Raw genomic sequence first — 17,292 nt, 5'->3', positions numbered from 1 at the left:
GTGTGTAGATACACACTCACAAACACACAGGACTTCCAACCCTCTGGTAAGAAACAGCAACACATAGTAGGGCAAGAAAGTTGTTGCAAAACTTCCCCAAAGTGCAGGGAACTTTAATCAGTCCATAGGACCACAAGTTGTTTATTTTCTTTAATGATTTTTATTTTTTCTGGCTGTGCCAAAGAGGCATATGGGATCTTAGTTCCCTGACTCGGGACTGAACCCATGCCTCCTGTGAGGAGTCCCAACCACTGGACCGCCAGAGAAGTCCCAGACCATGAACCCTTTAGAAAAGCATCTTGTGTCATCACACACGTGTTGTTTCTTCACCTTTTATCAGCGTGCATCTGGCATGATTGATGCACAAAAATTTTTTTCTTTCCAATGATCCTATACTTTTCCCCCCAGAATTCCTAATATTTCTTTAAGAAATATCAAAAGTAGAGTAAAATTGGGCATTTAATTCCACACATGGACCCTCAAGCTGAAAAATGAATTTCGAAATTTTTCTGATTACTTCTGAATTTAGAAATCACTTCATGCCCTGATGAGTAAAAACTTAATTTTACATGAAAACTGAACTTGGACACGTGCATATCCTAATGATTCCTTGACCACGAGACAGATAATTCATGTGGTATCCCAGACAATCTAGTTACACATTTTCCTAACACTCTCATCTCCTTCCTGTGTGGTGGCTGATGCTATTTCAAGGCATTTGAGCTTGAGGAAACATTAAGAGTACTTTAATAGAATATGAGTCCACTCTAGGCCATGACATTTCCTTCTTGAACCATTTCCAAGCATTAACAGTGGTATTAATGTGCTGTGCTCTAAGAGGATCTATCCAGTCGCGTTGCCCAAGGTCTTCTTTGCTGGTGATGATACAGAAACAAAGTGCCAAAAATGAACCTTAATGAAGCACAGAGAGCATCCTAATTGTGCACTCTGGGATTATAGTACTACAATGCCAAACTGCTCATCAACTCCATGTTTATTTCTCAAAAACTTACTCAGATTAATCTGGGCCAAAGTACAGTAAAAATGCAAATTGTGGTGGCACAGAGAAGCCATGCCTTTTGAACAGGAGTCCTTTAGGGTCTCCTCTTCCTCTCAATACTTCTGAACGTTATGAGAAACCTAAACAAATATGAGATGATTGGGCATAATATGCTACATTTCAGGTAAAGAGACAAAAAAGAAAAGCCTCTATTCATATTTGCTTGTATTTGTATAGAGGAATTTTGGAAGAAGACATATAGAAATAACTAATAAGTTTATTTAGGGTGTAGGGATAACTGAGCAGATGAATGCAGGAACAGGATAGAAACTTTCACTCTGTACTTTTGTAGTATAGGTTTTTGTTTTTAAACCCAGTCAATATACAACCTACTTAAAACCTCAATTAGACAAGCAATTCTTACATGGCCATTAGCCTTACTGATGGGCTTGAATTCCTGTGTTACCATGTTCTCTTTCAGGTATTTTTCACACATATAAAAAGGATTTTTAAAGTTAAACAATCAGGAGTTTAAAGGTAGAAACTGAATTTTTAAAGTATATCACGGAATGCCAAATTATATTTTTCCCACTAAGTTCTAACTAGAAGATTCTTCTCCGTGTTTTATTTCAAAAAGAAAGTTGTATTTGATAGTGTGGTATTTGCTTGAGAGCGAGTGCACACACACACACACACACACACACACACGGAGGCTTCCTGTAATAGACACTGTTATTAACATACTACCTTTTAGCTATGCAAATAGACATATTCTGCCAACACAAAAGGGGAAGTAGAATTTTGTATAGCACCATCTATACCTATTTTTATTGTGGTTTTGTAATCACATACAGTAAGTTTTACTTTAAAGATGTTAACTGTTACTTTTCGTAAAAAATTATGTGTATATTGTTAGGTTTCTAACACCCAGGAAACTAAAGTTCAAAAATCTAAGTCCATTGTTTGTACAGTTTTAGCAAAATAACAGGTGCTAATTACTAGTTTTGAAAGAAAATACAATCTAAGAGTCCTAACATGTTTCTTAAGGTACAGAGTGGGTGAAGTGTTTGAAAGTAACCAGTAATTAATTAATGACTTTGTAAAGCACAAACTCTTCACATGCTATTAACTGAGGCTTTGGAAAAGTAAGGTCTCCTCACAAAGCTTTCCTTCTACCTCATATACGGAACTCTTAAGATTTTTAAAATATTCAACTTGCCTTTATTTCTGTTTTGGGGAGAGTAGGGGTGTGAGCCTGCCAGCTGGTTGGAAGCCAACAGTTATCCAGTCAGACCTGAATGGAAAAATCTATGATTTGTTTATTTCATAGTTCAAGTTCAAAGGCAAGAGACAATTTAAATAATAAAAGAGTAACAGGAAAAATTGCAAAGAAAGAAAACAAATCATTTAGACTCCAGAAGAACCTTCAAGAATATTTAATTCGGAAAATGTTATTGGTTTCGAGAACTTGACTGAAAGAAAACAGCTGGGCAGAGATCAAGGTTTTAAATTAAAAACAATCTAACAAGGTCTATGGGGATAACTCTCTGAGCCACATTTTGGAGACCAGATTTCATTTCTACCAAGTAAAAGTAATAGCAGTCTAAGCTAAAAAGGAAATTCCTCACAACTGAGGTAGTTACTAAGTATCAGCACATATTCCAAGTTCTCACAAGGCAGCTTAGCTATTTACAATCAATTTTTCCTCATACATAAATGGAGCGCCTTCTCAATTTTACGTCTTCTGTGATTTGTTTAAAAGAAACAAAACTTATACACATGAGCCAGAATATGCCTATTTTATTAACATCATGCTTCAATAAATAACTGGCTACTTCTAATAAAATTAAGCCTCTGTTTATAACAGCCCCAATATTCATTTTGTCCATTCTGCAGAATTTGGTGTAAAAAGCTGAATGAAATGTAGACCCTGAGCTATCAAGTAATTACGTTTCAATATAAAAATAGAGAATTACTCTTATAACTGAAGATTGAACAGTAACACAAACAACCTCTCTGTGGGTTTCAGCTTTTGGGGAATTGGTTGGGATCTGAATGGCTGTCTAAAGCAAGAAGAGACTTTGCAGAGTGATTCTTTCTGAAGACTTCTGGAACTCCTTTTAATGTGATTTGTTACATTCTCACAGTTTTATGAGCTGTCATTTGGTAAAGACACAAGGAAACGGCCCCAAAGGGGCCAAGGCAGTGGTTACTCTTTGGTCTGGGACAAGAGTTAATGGCCTTTGTCAGTTCACCTGCGTGGTTAAAGGTCACCCCGAAGATGTGATCTTCTCAGTTTTACCTACTCCCATTCCTCCCTGCCCCCCACTCAAACGCCCAACAACATGAGAAGAAAAATCTGGACACTCAGAGCTCCCCAACTGGGGTGCTTGGCTGATAGGGTAGCACACAGCTGTGAACCACGGCAAGACCTTTGGCTTTCAGATGGGGCAGGACTGGGCAAGAAAAAGACTCAATAAGACACTTTAGAATCTCTTTTTTTAAAAACAAAACAAAACACTGGATCCAAAACCAAATAAATGCAAATACACATGCATGGACAAAAACTTTGAGTATTGATACTTACTGCCTGAGCCCAGGCTGTACCCCAATTCTGGCTAGCCCCCCAGATGGCTATGATTGGGTTTGGAATCTGAACCAAGAGGGACCAAGTGAGATTGCTAGCCACTTACTTCTGCTGGTGGGATATCACTTCAAAGAGGGTGGTCTATGGCCATACCACCCTGAACACACCTGATCTTGTCAAAGAGGGTCAAGTGTGGACACGAAGACCAGCACAGTGGCTTGCTAACGTGCCTGTATGAAAAAAAAAAAAAAAAAAACCACCAAACCAAACCCACCCCCAAATTAAGTGTGATACCCTGGGATAGCCTGAATGCCTTATATCTTTCGAGGGAGATCAAGAATCTTCGACGGATAAGCAGCTTCCAGAAATGGACTGATCTGTGATGGAAGTTTCTACAACCCAGCTCAACCAAAATGGGTAGTCTGCAGCCTCCTCCAGTCACCAGCTTATAAATGAAGTATAACCTTCTTCTTGTATTGATGCCTGAACACAACCTGACAAGTGGCTCAGAAGCCCCCTTGTGCCTTCACATTGCAGAAAAAAAGATACAACACCTCCTCTTCTCTCCAGATAAGGCAACTAAAACAACAGGGATAGATGGCAATTTTACTGCTTGTTGGGCTTTTTCTTTTAATAAGATAACGTGATAAATAAAACCTGCTTCTGTACAGCTATTTAATATTTCAGAAATACGTACATGTTACATGCCAAGAAAGGACCCTGGTTTTCTTGTAAGAAACAAGGTGAGATCATATTGAAAGGAAAAAAAACCCACAAACAGAAAGAAAACAAACAGACAGAGTGATAAAAATCACAAATGCACAACTAACTATGCTCTGTACCTACACTGTTAGCCACATTTAACATGACTGAGGAGGCCGGACTGACCTTACATACAATCCCCTTCTCCCACAAAACTGAATGCAAAAACAAAGTCAGCATCTTTTAAACCAGTGGCCACATAGTAAAAACTGTACATTGTTGTCCATTCATTTAAAAAGCAAAGTCACTAGGATGGTATAAAAGTGATAACCAGTGCCTTTGTAACTGACGATGAACACTTGTTCTCTAAGGTTGAGAATTATCTCCACTCTCTCTGCATAACCAGGGATAAGATGCAGAAGACAGGGAGGAGGTAGGGCCAGGCCACAGCGGGGACCCCAGCGCTGCTGGCTTTATCATTGGCACTCTTCCCAGAGTGGTCAGTTGCATTATACTCAAACTCCGAAGGACACTGCTGAGACTCACATCCGCTACCACTTCCTTCTCCACTGCTTTCGTCACCTATTTTTTTGGGGGGGGAAAAAAAGGAATGTTTATTGTGCTCTTTCTCATGTCAAGGTGTACAAACAAACATATAACAATTTGTTCTTTAGAAGCACACATGCTTACTGATATCAAAGAAGTCCACATCGTTCCCATTGTAAGCATTCTTCATCTTACTGGTCATAACTCGAAGAGCCATGACTTGACGAAGGATCAGTATGTCCGGCTTGCTGGTGTCAACCTGCACCTCTGGATTATTGCCCTGGTTGGCTAGACCATTTCCTGTCACAGCAAACAAGTACCTGCAATGAGAAATGACCTCGTTAAGAGGATCAGTAAAACAAAAGCTGCCGAAGATTGGCAAAGATTCTTGCTAGGTTCTGGTATTGGCCACTTGCAGTGAACTGCAAGTGCTTGCCTTTTGAATAACTCGGAATCTCTCCTCTTCCTGGGGATACACATGTTCCTCCACTCTGGGACCTTTTTGAAAACTACCCATTTTGTGGAGGTTGGTGGGGCAGAGTTAAGTGGACACTTGTCTAAGTTACTGGGTATGTAGGGGAGGGACACAGAGCATCATCAAGGAAGACAATGAGACCTTTTGAGAATTGGTACTTGATGAGGCCACGCCATCAGGCACAGGACCACAGGTATTAAATATGAAAAATAATGACACTGTTAGAACAACTCAATCCTTGGTTGCAGCAGTAACGCTATCATATAACCATGGGCATAAACCTTTGCCCCAAGACTCTCTGCAAGTAGCCAGCAGCCTTCCCGACACTTCTACGCCAGTTCCTAAGAATGCTTAGAAATCTTCCACGTTGTTGCCACCTGCTTGTGAAAGGCTTCACAATGCCTCGATGAAACGACTGAGCAAACCTTCTCTGAAACTTCCCCATCATGGAGGGAGAAATCGCACACTTGGCCAACGACGGCTCACCTGCTTTGGCCTTTCCCATTCCAGCAATCATCCTCATTGCCGCTCCCTGCAGCCATCCTCTCATCATTGCAGACACTGCTAGGAAGAGAGGACCAGAACTTCTTGGCCTGCTTCAGTTTCTCCTTGACATCAGTAACCTCATTAAGAGAGAGAGAGAGAGAGAACACAAAAACCTCTGTAAAAACCCCAAACTACCTACACATGTGCCTTCAGAGCATGTCTAAAGTATCTCCAGAGTCTCTCTGTAGTCTGAAGAGAAAAATGCAGATTTTTGGCGTGGCCAAAAATTTGTTCAGGTTGGTGGGAAAACCCAAATGACCTTTCTGGTCACCCCAATACTTCTATGTAAAATGTATAAAATCACCACAAGAATTAACAGATGAAATGCAAGCTCTGGATTAAGTTGCCATTTAAAACAAAAGCTGCCTAGTGCCTACACCCACTGTCCATTCCTGTTCTTCATTAGAACTACCATCTGGGGCCTACCGGGTCCCACGCCCCAGAGATACACTGGAAAAACACAGTATCTTCTGGCAGGGCTTTGATGACTCAGGACCCAGCCTATGAGTTACCCGCACAGTGACATAAAAGGTAGGTGGTTCAGATAAGCCTCCGAGCACCCCACTTTCTAGCTCTATGGATGAACTTTCTGAGCGAGGAAATCAGAGAAGCAGGTTCACTGACATCGCTGTGCAATTTGCTGGAGAAGTTTCACCTGAAAAGACCCTGTGCTTGGAATCCTCCAAATCAAACTGCATTTTGAGCAAATGTTTTCAGGTTTTTGCCCTTAAATATAGCCATTGCTGCCCCAGGGCTCACCAATCGGTCCAAACTGGTGCCAGCTGCTGTGGTGGGGCGCTCCTCGGGATGGAAGGGCCTGAAGCGGGCACTGAAGGTGCCTTCTGAGATGGAACGGGAAATCCGACCAGCTGGGAGGGGCTTGGGGGGTCCACATCCCTGGAAAACCTGCATGGGCATAAATGTGGCCACATGAGGCATAGCAGGCTAGAGTGGGCCCCATCTCTCCAATCCAGGACCTGCCTTCCTTACCTTCTGAGATACCTGCACACTGTTCTCCTGCATGTTCATAATAGCATCTGATATCTTCACGTCGATGGGATCCATGACGGACTCAATGTTGAAAGGACCCTCCAGCCTCTCAGCCACCATCAGCATAGCATCTAACATGAGGTTTGGGGCAGAATAACACAGCATACAAAGTAAATCATTAGCTTGGCCTTGAGTGATCAGTCTGATTATTTTACTGTCTTTGTTTCCCTTGTGGGGGGGGGGTGTTGGAGGGGAAGACATGATCATCATTAATTCATACTTTCGTATCTTTTTCTATGACACAAAACTGCATTCAGTCGCTATGTACCACCAGCTCTCTAGAGTGGGAAGTGGCCAGATGAAGGCTTTATTCCCCCAGCAAGAAAACACACAATCGGAAACCTTCTATTACACTGATAATTAATCTCTCCACGTGTCAGTAGCTGTCACTGCATAGCTCTGACCTAGCTCCTGCCTGACACACCTAAGGCTGGGAGTAGAATAACATGCCAGCTCGCCCAGGGACTTCCATGGCTCTTCCCATTTCATGTTCGATTTACCAGAGTCAAAAACATAAACCAGCTCAAATCCTGGGATACCAATTCTTTTCTTTCATTTTTTAAAATGAAACCCTTTCAGATCCTTGGGTATGCAGTTAGAAAATATAAATGAAAGTGTTCCTAGGAATTTTAGGCGCCTCCTTAAGAATTCTAAGGACTTTACAAATAATGGCATTTTGTAAAATCCAATTTTTGTATTAAGATAAACTTCCAATTTCAAATACAAGGGTCCTGAGTTATTTTAAAGCAAAAAACATGTGCTACTTTTTATTCAAATGAAAAAAACAGAGACAGGGCACAAAATCTGTGTTCACAATGTGTGTCCTTCACTACTCAGCAAATCACTTCTACATTTTGGAAAAGTCTAGACTTTTTTAGGACACATTGAATCTCTTAAAGAAAACCACCCCCTGTACTGGTTTTCTTGTCATCCATGGTTCTTGGGATTTAGTTAGTAGTTTTCCCTGATACTCATTGTGCAAAATTAGAAAACTGGAAAGGTCATATCCAAATGAGAAAAAGGATGCCTCATTTATGACAAGCAGTGAACTTTTCCATGTGCTCTTTCCCCTTAAAGCAGAGTTAGGTCCACATACTCCACAGCCTTTAGGTAGTCCAAGGACAGCTGCTGGAAAGAAGGGCAAGGTTCTAGAACATAGTGAGTCCCTCTCAAAGCACAGGCCACAGCTGAACTTCTACCTAAGCTCGCAGGTGGTCAGCAACCTTTCACCTCCCCCAAGAACAAATGTGGCCCAACATTTTAAAGCTTGAGCTCACTTCTCTCAACCAGAATTCCAATGTCACAAACCACGAGTAGACTTCCAAGCAATGCAAAATTGGGGGGGAAGTCATAATGAATGAAGTTGCAGGTCACATTGTGGTAATCACCAAAAACTGACACTCCCAACCTCTAAGGAAAGCCTGCCGGCATGAATATACCATTTTTCCAGAAAAGGAAAAATGCGTTTGATGTGCTAATGAAAGGGGAGTTCTGTAAACAAGTGGAGCAAAACCTAAACATGTTCATCACTCTCAAAGCATCAGCACCACCATGTCCGCAGAGCACAGACCTTCAGAGCCAAGGAGTCGCCAGCTCCAGAGAAAAACCCCAAATGCAGAGGTTTACATAGGAAGGAAACAGTGCATCCGTCACTACTTATTTCCCTACGGGGGAGGAAAGGCCAGATGATGAACGTGCTTGTGAAAGGGAACACAAACCCCGATTCTTCTGGCTGTTTGGCGTCTGTCAACTCCAGGCCGGCTGGCCACGCACGAGGGCCTAAGAAGGGAGTGGGGCTGGAACTGTCATACCAGCGTTGCGTGTGGTGTCGCTGAACAATGTGAGTGAGGCTGTATTTTGCCCAGAGCCTGCAGCCCGGGAGCCAAAGTCCCTGCTCAGTCCTGGGACAGTCCTGCTAAGCCATCCACTGGGCGCCCCCATGATCTGATGATGTCAGATCCAGTGTCCTTGCTTCTGATGAATCTAGGCTGCAGGTCTCCCTTTGCAGGATAGCTGACCAGCTCCTGCCTCCTGCCAGGAACTGGCTGACGGCCTAGCCAGCAATCCCAACCCCCTCATACTAAATCCCCAGCGGCAGCGACACGTGCTGTGAATAAGGTTGGCTGGGAGTCAAATGAATGTTAGCACAATGGTAGTATATGACGGAGAGCAAGTTGTACCTACACGTAATTTATGATTCTCCAGAAATTGACTTTTGTTGTGGGGGCACTATTTTTCAAAAAGAGGGTTTCCTGTAACTGCTTATAAACCAAGTCCAAGGTGTATTAACTATTTGGATCCACCTTTATCAAGGTGGGTGACATTTAATAGGTGTAGTTCGAGAGAGAGAGGAGGGCACAATGGTAAGGCAGATTGAAAAACACATCCTTAGTCTCCTTAAAGGTTCGAGTCTGACTGCAGCATTTCAGTGTTCATGACAGCTCTCTCCCACCCTGCAACAAAGCAGCCCCTTCTCACTAGAAAAAGTGATTCCTTTTGCTCTGTGCTGCTGATAATCACGAACCCACATCTTTAGCCTCACGACCAGACTGGATGAACAAAAGGCAGTTTTCCGACTTAATCCCGTGATCTGATTTAAAGAAGCAGGGGGGAAAAGCCCTCCTTGACCATTCATTAACTGCAGTCATTTAAAGGAGGAAAAATTGCTTGTGAAGGAACAACAACAAAAAAAAAACACTGAACTTACGGCACAGGCATGTAAATTGGGACTGAATTCGACAACCACAGGGCAAATTAATTAAACCGTTGTGAAAATCCATGAAAAAGCATTGGAGATTAACAATGTCTGTTACTCCTGGCCTTTTATATCAGCTTATTAGAAATAAAGAATAAAATACCCATTAAAAATTCAGTTTAGATAGAATTATATTCCTCCTCCCTCTAAAAAAATATTTAAAATAAATGAGGAAAATTGATTCTGAAATCCTACCAATTTCCACTTGAGTTTAATTTTGTTTCTAAAGATAACAAATGTCATTTATAAAACACACAGCAAGAACAGCAGCCATGGAAGTCCTCCTTGATTTAGAGTACGTGGCTGAAGACGTAAATTAAGGAAGCCAGAGTATGGTTTTGATATGGACCTGTAAGCTCTTGGAAAAATATATAGAATTTGCTTTTTTAAATGTTGATTTTTACTAATTTATCTGGCTGCACAGGGTCTCAGCTGTGACATGTGGGATCTAGTTCCCCAACCAGGGATCAAACTCAGGGCCCAGAGCATTGAAAGCTCAGAGTCTTAGCCACTGGACCACCAGGGGAGTCCCTAGAATTTGTATTTTAAGACAAATTTATGAGTTATACTTTCTCCCAGACACGTCAGAATAACAGAATAGTTTACATTATTCATGATGTGCCTGTAGAAAAGTTAGCCAACCTAGATCAGTGTGCAGGTATTACTGCTTTGCCCAGAGAACTAGTGCATTCGGTGCTACAGGCAAACGTGAAAAGGCAAACCATCTTGTTTCTTAAAAATGAATTAAGCAAAAGTGAACTGCAAACATGACATTTGCGGGTGGAGGTGAGAAGGCGAGTAAAAAAAAGATAGAAAAGAAAAAGTATATCAACTTTAATTTAGATCTGGAAATGTCTTCAAGTAACAGTCTCTCCCATGGCTGCTTTCTGGGCATGATGTGGTACTGGTGTGTGTGTGTCTGGTCTTAGGCCTTCTCGTTCATGGGATTCTGCTTTTCTGTGTGTGGACTTTTTTTCAGGTCTTCTAGCTTTGAACTATTTAGCCTACAATTGTGCTGCGGTGTTTAATATTCACATCTTTTTTCCTTGTGTCAGTATTCTCAAGAATCTGTTGGAGCCAATTTATTGATGCACTTTCAGAGTTAATATAATTAGATCTCATGCAGACTAAAAAGCATTCCCCAGCTCCAATCCCCCCATTCCCCTCCCCACAAAAAACCCTCAGCAAATTGCATACATGTTCCCATGATGTGGACAAATAAGTGAAAAATAGGTGCTTACAAAGACACTCAAAATCTGCAATTATGCAAATGCAACTGGGGGATGGGAGAGAGTTTGTTTTGGGGTCCTGATAGTCTGTGTGTGCAGCCACACCACTAGCAGCTTCAACACCTGCCACTAACATTCCAGGATTCCCATATGCATTAAGCAGGCATCCCGGGAGTTGATGACTGGATATTTCAATTATCCCTAATTTGTCATTTCCCACAAATCATACTTAACCCTCTTGGAAGCTGGCTAGGTCACTTCCATTGCTGTCTGGGTTCCAGTAATAGGTTTTCTAGGTTTCAGGTTGTAGGTGAGAACACTGACCTCTGAAATTCTCAGGGCAAAAGTCCTTCCACTCTCACCAGAGCAGTCTGTGATTGTCAAATCCTCTATAGAAATATAACTGTTAAATTTCCACAGTCAGATTGCACTTGATTCAAATATCTAAGTGGTATCTGGCAGGTACGCAGAAGATTCAGTTGCCATGTCACACATGTAACATTTGAAAAGCTCCTTCCATAGGTCAGTGATGGCTGTACTCCAGCGTTTACATGGATACAAGCCTACGATGTAGAACTAAAACTAACCTTTGGGGGAAAATGTCAAAAAGGCACTTTCTCATTATTGAAACTTGGTATTTGCTTGGTGTCCACTGTCTTCAGAAATGCCACCATTAGTTCAAGGGAACATTTACTTGTAGAGTGGTATGAACTTTGAGTATCGTCAGAACTCCAGGAATCACTATATAATGAACATAAATTCCATCGCTGACAATTAAAACATCCCTTGGGGAATTCCCTGCTGGTCCAGTGGGTAGGACTTGGCACTTTCACTACTGGGGCTAGGGGTACAATCCCTGGTCAGGGAACTAAGATCCCACAAGCCATGCAGCACAGCCAAAAAAAAACATTTTCTTAATTAAAAAATAAAACATTTCTTGTGGCTGGAAGGTGAGCTATCCCTAATGAGTGATGTGCATGCGTGGGTGCTTAGTCGCTCAGTCGTGTCTGACTCTGGCAACCCCATGGACTGCAGCCCACAAGGCTCCTCTGTCCATGGGATTCCCCAGGCAAGAATACTAAAGTGGGTTACCATGCTCTCCTCCAGGGGATCTTCCCAACCCAGGGGTCGAATCCATGTCTCCTGCATTGGCAGGTGAGTTCTGGGAAGCCCAGGAGTGACACAAACACATTAATCGCCTGCTCACCTATGAAATTGTTCCACTCGAGATCAAGATCCCCTTGGTTGGCCAAACAGCCTCTCATGATGTTGGAGCAATAGTTGTAACAGGGTTTCACAGTCACGAGACCTTGGCAGTGGGAGCAGTACATCATCTTCACCAGGGCATGGGTACACTGGGTTGTGGGATTCACCTAATTTGGAAGAAGAAATAGACAATGGTGGGACCAAGATAGAGACAGCAACTACATATCTATTGCAAATCTATCAACTTGACTTTGAAGGCTTGGCCATGAATTTCACCTATGAGTCACAATGGATCACATGTAGCACGGCCTGGCGTGCTTACCAAAGAGGTGGATTACAGCAAGATTAGGTAAAGGAAAAGGGTATGCTAGGAAGGCATGGGGAGGTAGGAATGATCATTCAGCAACTCAGCTGTATATGACACACACACTCAACTACTCCCACTCATTTTAGATGGTCATCACTGTGTGTGCCATGCCAGACTGTAATCTGAGCACGTCTTCTTTGCAAACTGCTAGAGCGCCCTTTCAAATGTAGGCCCCCAGTCAAGGTTTAGAAGGGTAGCTCGTGTGTACTCCTTTCTGTGCCCATAGCTGCACAGAAGGCAAAATGGATATATCCTACATGGAAGAATATGAATAAATTTGAACTTGGGATTATGTGAAGGCTGTCTGAGGCTTGGGAGCAACAAAGCATGGGGTGCTCAGGGCACACTTGATAGAAGATGTAGGACTTAGTTACATTCCAAAGAAGTGGTTGATTTATTTATATCTTAAATTTTATTGATGTACAGTTGATTTACCATGTTGTGCTTCATTTCTGTTGTACAGAAGCGGGACTCAGTTTTGCATGTATTTATATTTTTCAGATTCTTTTCCATTATGTTTTATAACAGGGTGTTGAATATAGTTCCCTATGCCATACAGTAGGACCTTGTTGTTTATCCATTCTATATACAACAGTTTGCATCTGCTGATCACAAGCGGTTTAGATTGAAATGATCAAATGAAGGGAGAACACGCAGTTAAGGGAGAATGAAATCAACAAAAACATACATGGTACAGAGCAGACTGTGGATGGGGTTGAGGAATTCTGGGAAATAAAGTTGCCCGCATATAAGATGGACTGCGTATGTGACCAGGCTATTAAGGGGCTTAGACACCAGGCAGAAACCAAGACACCATATGGCAGGACACAGAGAGCTACTAAAAGTTCATGAGCAAGGGAAGCAGCAAGGATGAAGGCGGCACCGAAGTCAGATGCGGCTCGATGGCCTCTGCAGATAAATGAGACTTAGTTTCATCTTTCTACTTCTATAGAATGCAACTGTCTTGGGCATAGAAGAGCTGATCCCATCCTGCCATTCATTTCCATCAATGCTTAGAAAGGATCATGGCCAGGATCACAAGCCAGCAGCTCCCCAAGAGGTCCTGTCTTCTCAGTCTCTCGGCCCCACCCTCCCCTTTTGGAGTCAGTATCAGAGGATTACTGCATTCCTTTCTATCAGTACCGACCAGTTCTGCAAACAGACTTGTGAAAGCAGATACCACCGCAGGGAACAGATGCTGGGACACAGGGCAGTGCAGCAATGTGCATCACCTGCTCTGGAGTGTAACTTTGGATACCACTTATCAACAGTAGCCTTAGGAACAGGAATGGGGGATTAACACTGTCAGGAGAAAAACTTCGCACTGTTAGGCTCCTATCTGATGTACACACATTCTCTTATCTCAAACAGAACTCAAGTGTAAAGGGGGACGACTGTCCAACAGGATGTAATTGTATACACTGAAGTCAAGGTTCCCTAGGAAGAATTAGGACTTTTCCACAGTTTTAACCAGTGCCAAATGTTTTCCTAGGCACTAAACTGGTCCTTTTAACCACGTATTAATGTACAGTAAAATCTTGGCTAACCAATACCCTTAAGGAATAGCCATGCTGGAAAGCTAGGTTTTCTGGACAAAAAAAAACAAGAGCACACCTTTAAAGTTACAGAGACTTAGGACTTTGATACTTTCTCACCCTCTCATTTGACAGAGGAACAAACAGGCCTGGAGGGAGGAGAGAAGGTGGTCAGAGAATCATAGAAGTCTTAGAGTTGGAGGAGACCCTAGAGATCACCAAGTATAGCTCTCACATTTAAGAGATGAAAAAACCAAAGCCAGAGAGAACAACTGACTTGTGGACTTGCCACTTCGCCGCATCTGACTCTAGCACTGCACCTCAGCAAACACTGAAAGCATTTTCCACATCTGTCATGTCGCTGCCTCTTTAAAGAGAACAATATGAAGCTTAAATGTTAAACATTGCTTGTTTTCTGATCTTTAATTAGGTTCCACACTGGTGAGACTGCTAAAACGGCTGGATTTTGGAGAGGTAAAGAATTATTATAAAAAATGTCTGTGAAAAGCAGGCTAGTGCATGACATTTTTTTCATTACAATGCTTATTAGGGAAAAAAAGGACTTGGAGCAGAAAACAAGGTAGAAAGAGTTAAAATGTCAACAAGTAGTTACTGGGCACCTACTATGGGCCAGAGATTTTTCTGGAATGCATTTCTGATTAGGTAGCAAGACAAGTAAGAATTTCTAGACTATGAGACTTGTTCTAGAAAACACAAAAGAAATTTCAAAATGGTATAGACCATTAGGAAATAGGCAAAAATTTAAACTCCGTAACCATGCTCAAGAAACACTTTGGTCAAAGATAACTCTAGGATGAGTTCACCGTATCCTTGGTTCAACTATAAACTAAATCATTTAGGCAGCAGGCCTTGTAGTACTATCCTTTCCTTAAATAGGTTGATGGAGGCTTAAGTTTTAAAAAGAGAGATCAAACCAAGTGACACAGTAGAGTTTTATGAAAGGAAGATTATGAAGCTGGGTTTGGCAGAGTTTTTCCATTTCATACTTTGGCTAAGTATTGGCTCATGTTCTGCACATGATTTGTTGTGTAACTACTAAAAATGACCACAAGTAACTCAGCTATAATATGCTATGGGAAACACTAAATACCAGACTGAGAAGAGAGATGGGGAAATTATAAGAAAGCTAGGATGAGAAAGGACATTTGAAACACCAAAGTTAGAGAAAATCTGTCTTTCTTCTCCCAAACACTACTCAGACCACCATGCAGTATTCCACATGAAGGGCATTCAGAACCTGGGAAATAAACCCCTTGTGTGTGATGAGGCCCCAGTAAAAGACAAAGGCTTTCAGTCATGAGAACTGCAGAAATAGGGATCCCCTGCAATGCTCATTCCCCCAGAAGAAGTGATGAAACTACTCCACCTCAGGTGTTGGGTGCCCACTTTCACTGACCAGACCAAGCTCAGGATGGTGAATCCTGAGTACCAAGGACAAGCTCTACTTTTTGACTCTGGACTACCATGCTCCCTTACAAGCTCTCAGTGGTCTTGCCAAGATTTCAAGGGCAAACCTTTTGCCCATAGGCAGATATAATAGTGGACTAAGTCATACTTTGTTCTGGGGATTTATTAATTTTGAATATAAAATCAACTTCTTTGACATTCTACTCCCTTGTAACACTCGAAATCAATTACTCCTCTGAAGTCCTCAAAGAACTTACTTACTGAAGTAATTTACTCCAGAAGACCCAAGGCTGGGTGGTAGATCATGCCACGTGAGGATTAACAAAAGGGGTAACCATACTCTAAAATCTTTCTTTAATCCTCACTTATGTACTGATTCGCTATGGCATGGCATGCCACTTAAAATGATCAATCTGATTATTCCTTTGGGTCACAGCTCTTGACTAACATTTGATGTTTTATTTTTATTTAGAAGGGTCTCTTGAGTCCACGGGTGCTTCCAGAATCCTTGGGGCTGGGGTCGGAGTTGGGTGGGGGTTAGTTATGATGGCTTTTATAAAAGTCAGATATTTCAGACCTCTCTTAGTAGTTAATAGTTATTTCTCAAAATGATATTTGGAAGGAACAGGAAAACTATACACTACTCTCTTCCTGCTCTGAACCACTTACATAAAGAATGGGTTAAAGGTCTCAGAGAGAATGCTTAATTCACTTTTTATGTTGGGCTTCCCTTGTAGCTTAGTTGGTAAAGAATCTGACTGCAATGCAGGAGGACCTGGGTTCGATCCATGGGTCAGGAAGATCCCCTGGAGGAGGAAATGGCAACCCATTTCAGTATTCTTGCCTGAAGAATCCCATAGACAGAGGAGCCTGACAGGCTACAGTCCATGGGGTGGCAAGAGTCGGACAGCACTTAGCGACTAAACCACCATGATCATGAAGGTTGAGATGTGAACATTCAAGAGAAAAATATTCTCTTCAATGTCAGAATTCATTTTCTGATACCTTTTATTGGATTTCACAGATTTATATGATATTGAGTACTTACTATGTGTGCCAGGGTCCGTTCAAAGTACTTTATGCATATTAACTCATTTAAGCTTCAAAATAATTGTAGGAGATGAATATTATCATTTCATTTCACAGATGAGGAAGCAGAGGCCCAAAGAGATTAAGGAACAGACACAAGATGTTCCAGTAAATAGCCAAGATTTGAACTCGGGCAGTTTTGTCTGGGAGCAGGTACACTGAATTGCCTTAATGTGTTTCTTTTGAGTAACAGATTGCATAGGAACCTTGAGGGAAGCCCACGGGGCTGTCCCTTCTCCACGGCTCCATGATCCAGCATAGGGTATCCACACACAGTGACTATCTCAGCTCTGGGGCTGGATATTTTCTAATGAGAATTTTCAGGCTTCACATTTATTCACCAGTTTGGTTTTTTATTTTTTATGTATTTTTTTTTTACTTTTTATTCACCAGTTTTTAAGGTGGGAGAGCAAGTTAGGATGCAACTGTTCTACATGGAACAGTATATGATTGGACAACTATGGATGAGATGACAGTTTTTAACAAAGATTAATGACTCGTGCACTCAATGCTATATCCTTAGAATGCTTCAAGGTGCTACAGGGTGAGAAAGAAAATATTCACCAGCAGTAGAGATACAAAGAACTCAAAAGCTCAAGTAAACACTGGTAGACATGGGGAGAAAAGAGGTTACTTGAACAAAACCAAGAGAATGGCATTGAAACATGTATAATATCATATAAGAAACGAATCGCCAGTCCAGGTTCGATGCAGGATACAGGAAGCTTGGGGCTGGTGCACTGGGATGACCCAGAGGGATGGTATGGGGAGGGAGGT

The 17,292-nt window shown here is 41.9% G+C and overlaps 1 protein-coding gene across 6 annotated transcripts in view; it reads right to left on the bottom strand.

Annotated features, from left to right (window-relative positions):
- Positions 1–2,421: 2,421 nt before the first annotated feature.
- Positions 2,422–17,292, bottom strand: part of GPC4 (glypican 4) — a 111,383-nt gene continuing 96,512 nt past the window's right edge. For all 6 annotated transcript variants that reach the window (XM_086389268.1, XM_086389265.1, XM_086389267.1 and 3 more), the window contains exons 4-9: positions 12,098–12,263; positions 6,847–6,977; positions 6,616–6,762; positions 5,797–5,933; positions 4,980–5,155; positions 2,422–4,871 (exon numbers count right to left, since the gene is read on the bottom strand). In XM_086389268.1, the coding sequence (XP_086245394.1) occupies positions 4,669–4,871; positions 4,980–5,155; positions 5,797–5,933; positions 6,616–6,762; positions 6,847–6,977; positions 12,098–12,263 (960 nt within the window). In that variant the 3' untranslated portion in view covers positions 2,422–4,668. The remainder of the gene's footprint in view (positions 4,872–4,979; positions 5,156–5,796; positions 5,934–6,615; positions 6,763–6,846; positions 6,978–12,097; positions 12,264–17,292) is intronic.

This window comes from Bos grunniens, chromosome X (assembly GCF_055505025.1).
Source record: "Bos grunniens cultivar Pamir isolate PY7600 chromosome X, Bosgru_T2T1.0, whole genome shotgun sequence".
Lineage (NCBI taxonomy): Eukaryota > Metazoa > Chordata > Mammalia > Artiodactyla > Bovidae > Bos > Bos grunniens.
The sequence above is the reverse complement of the archived record's forward strand: the minus strand, read 5'-3'. Positions and strand labels throughout refer to the sequence as shown.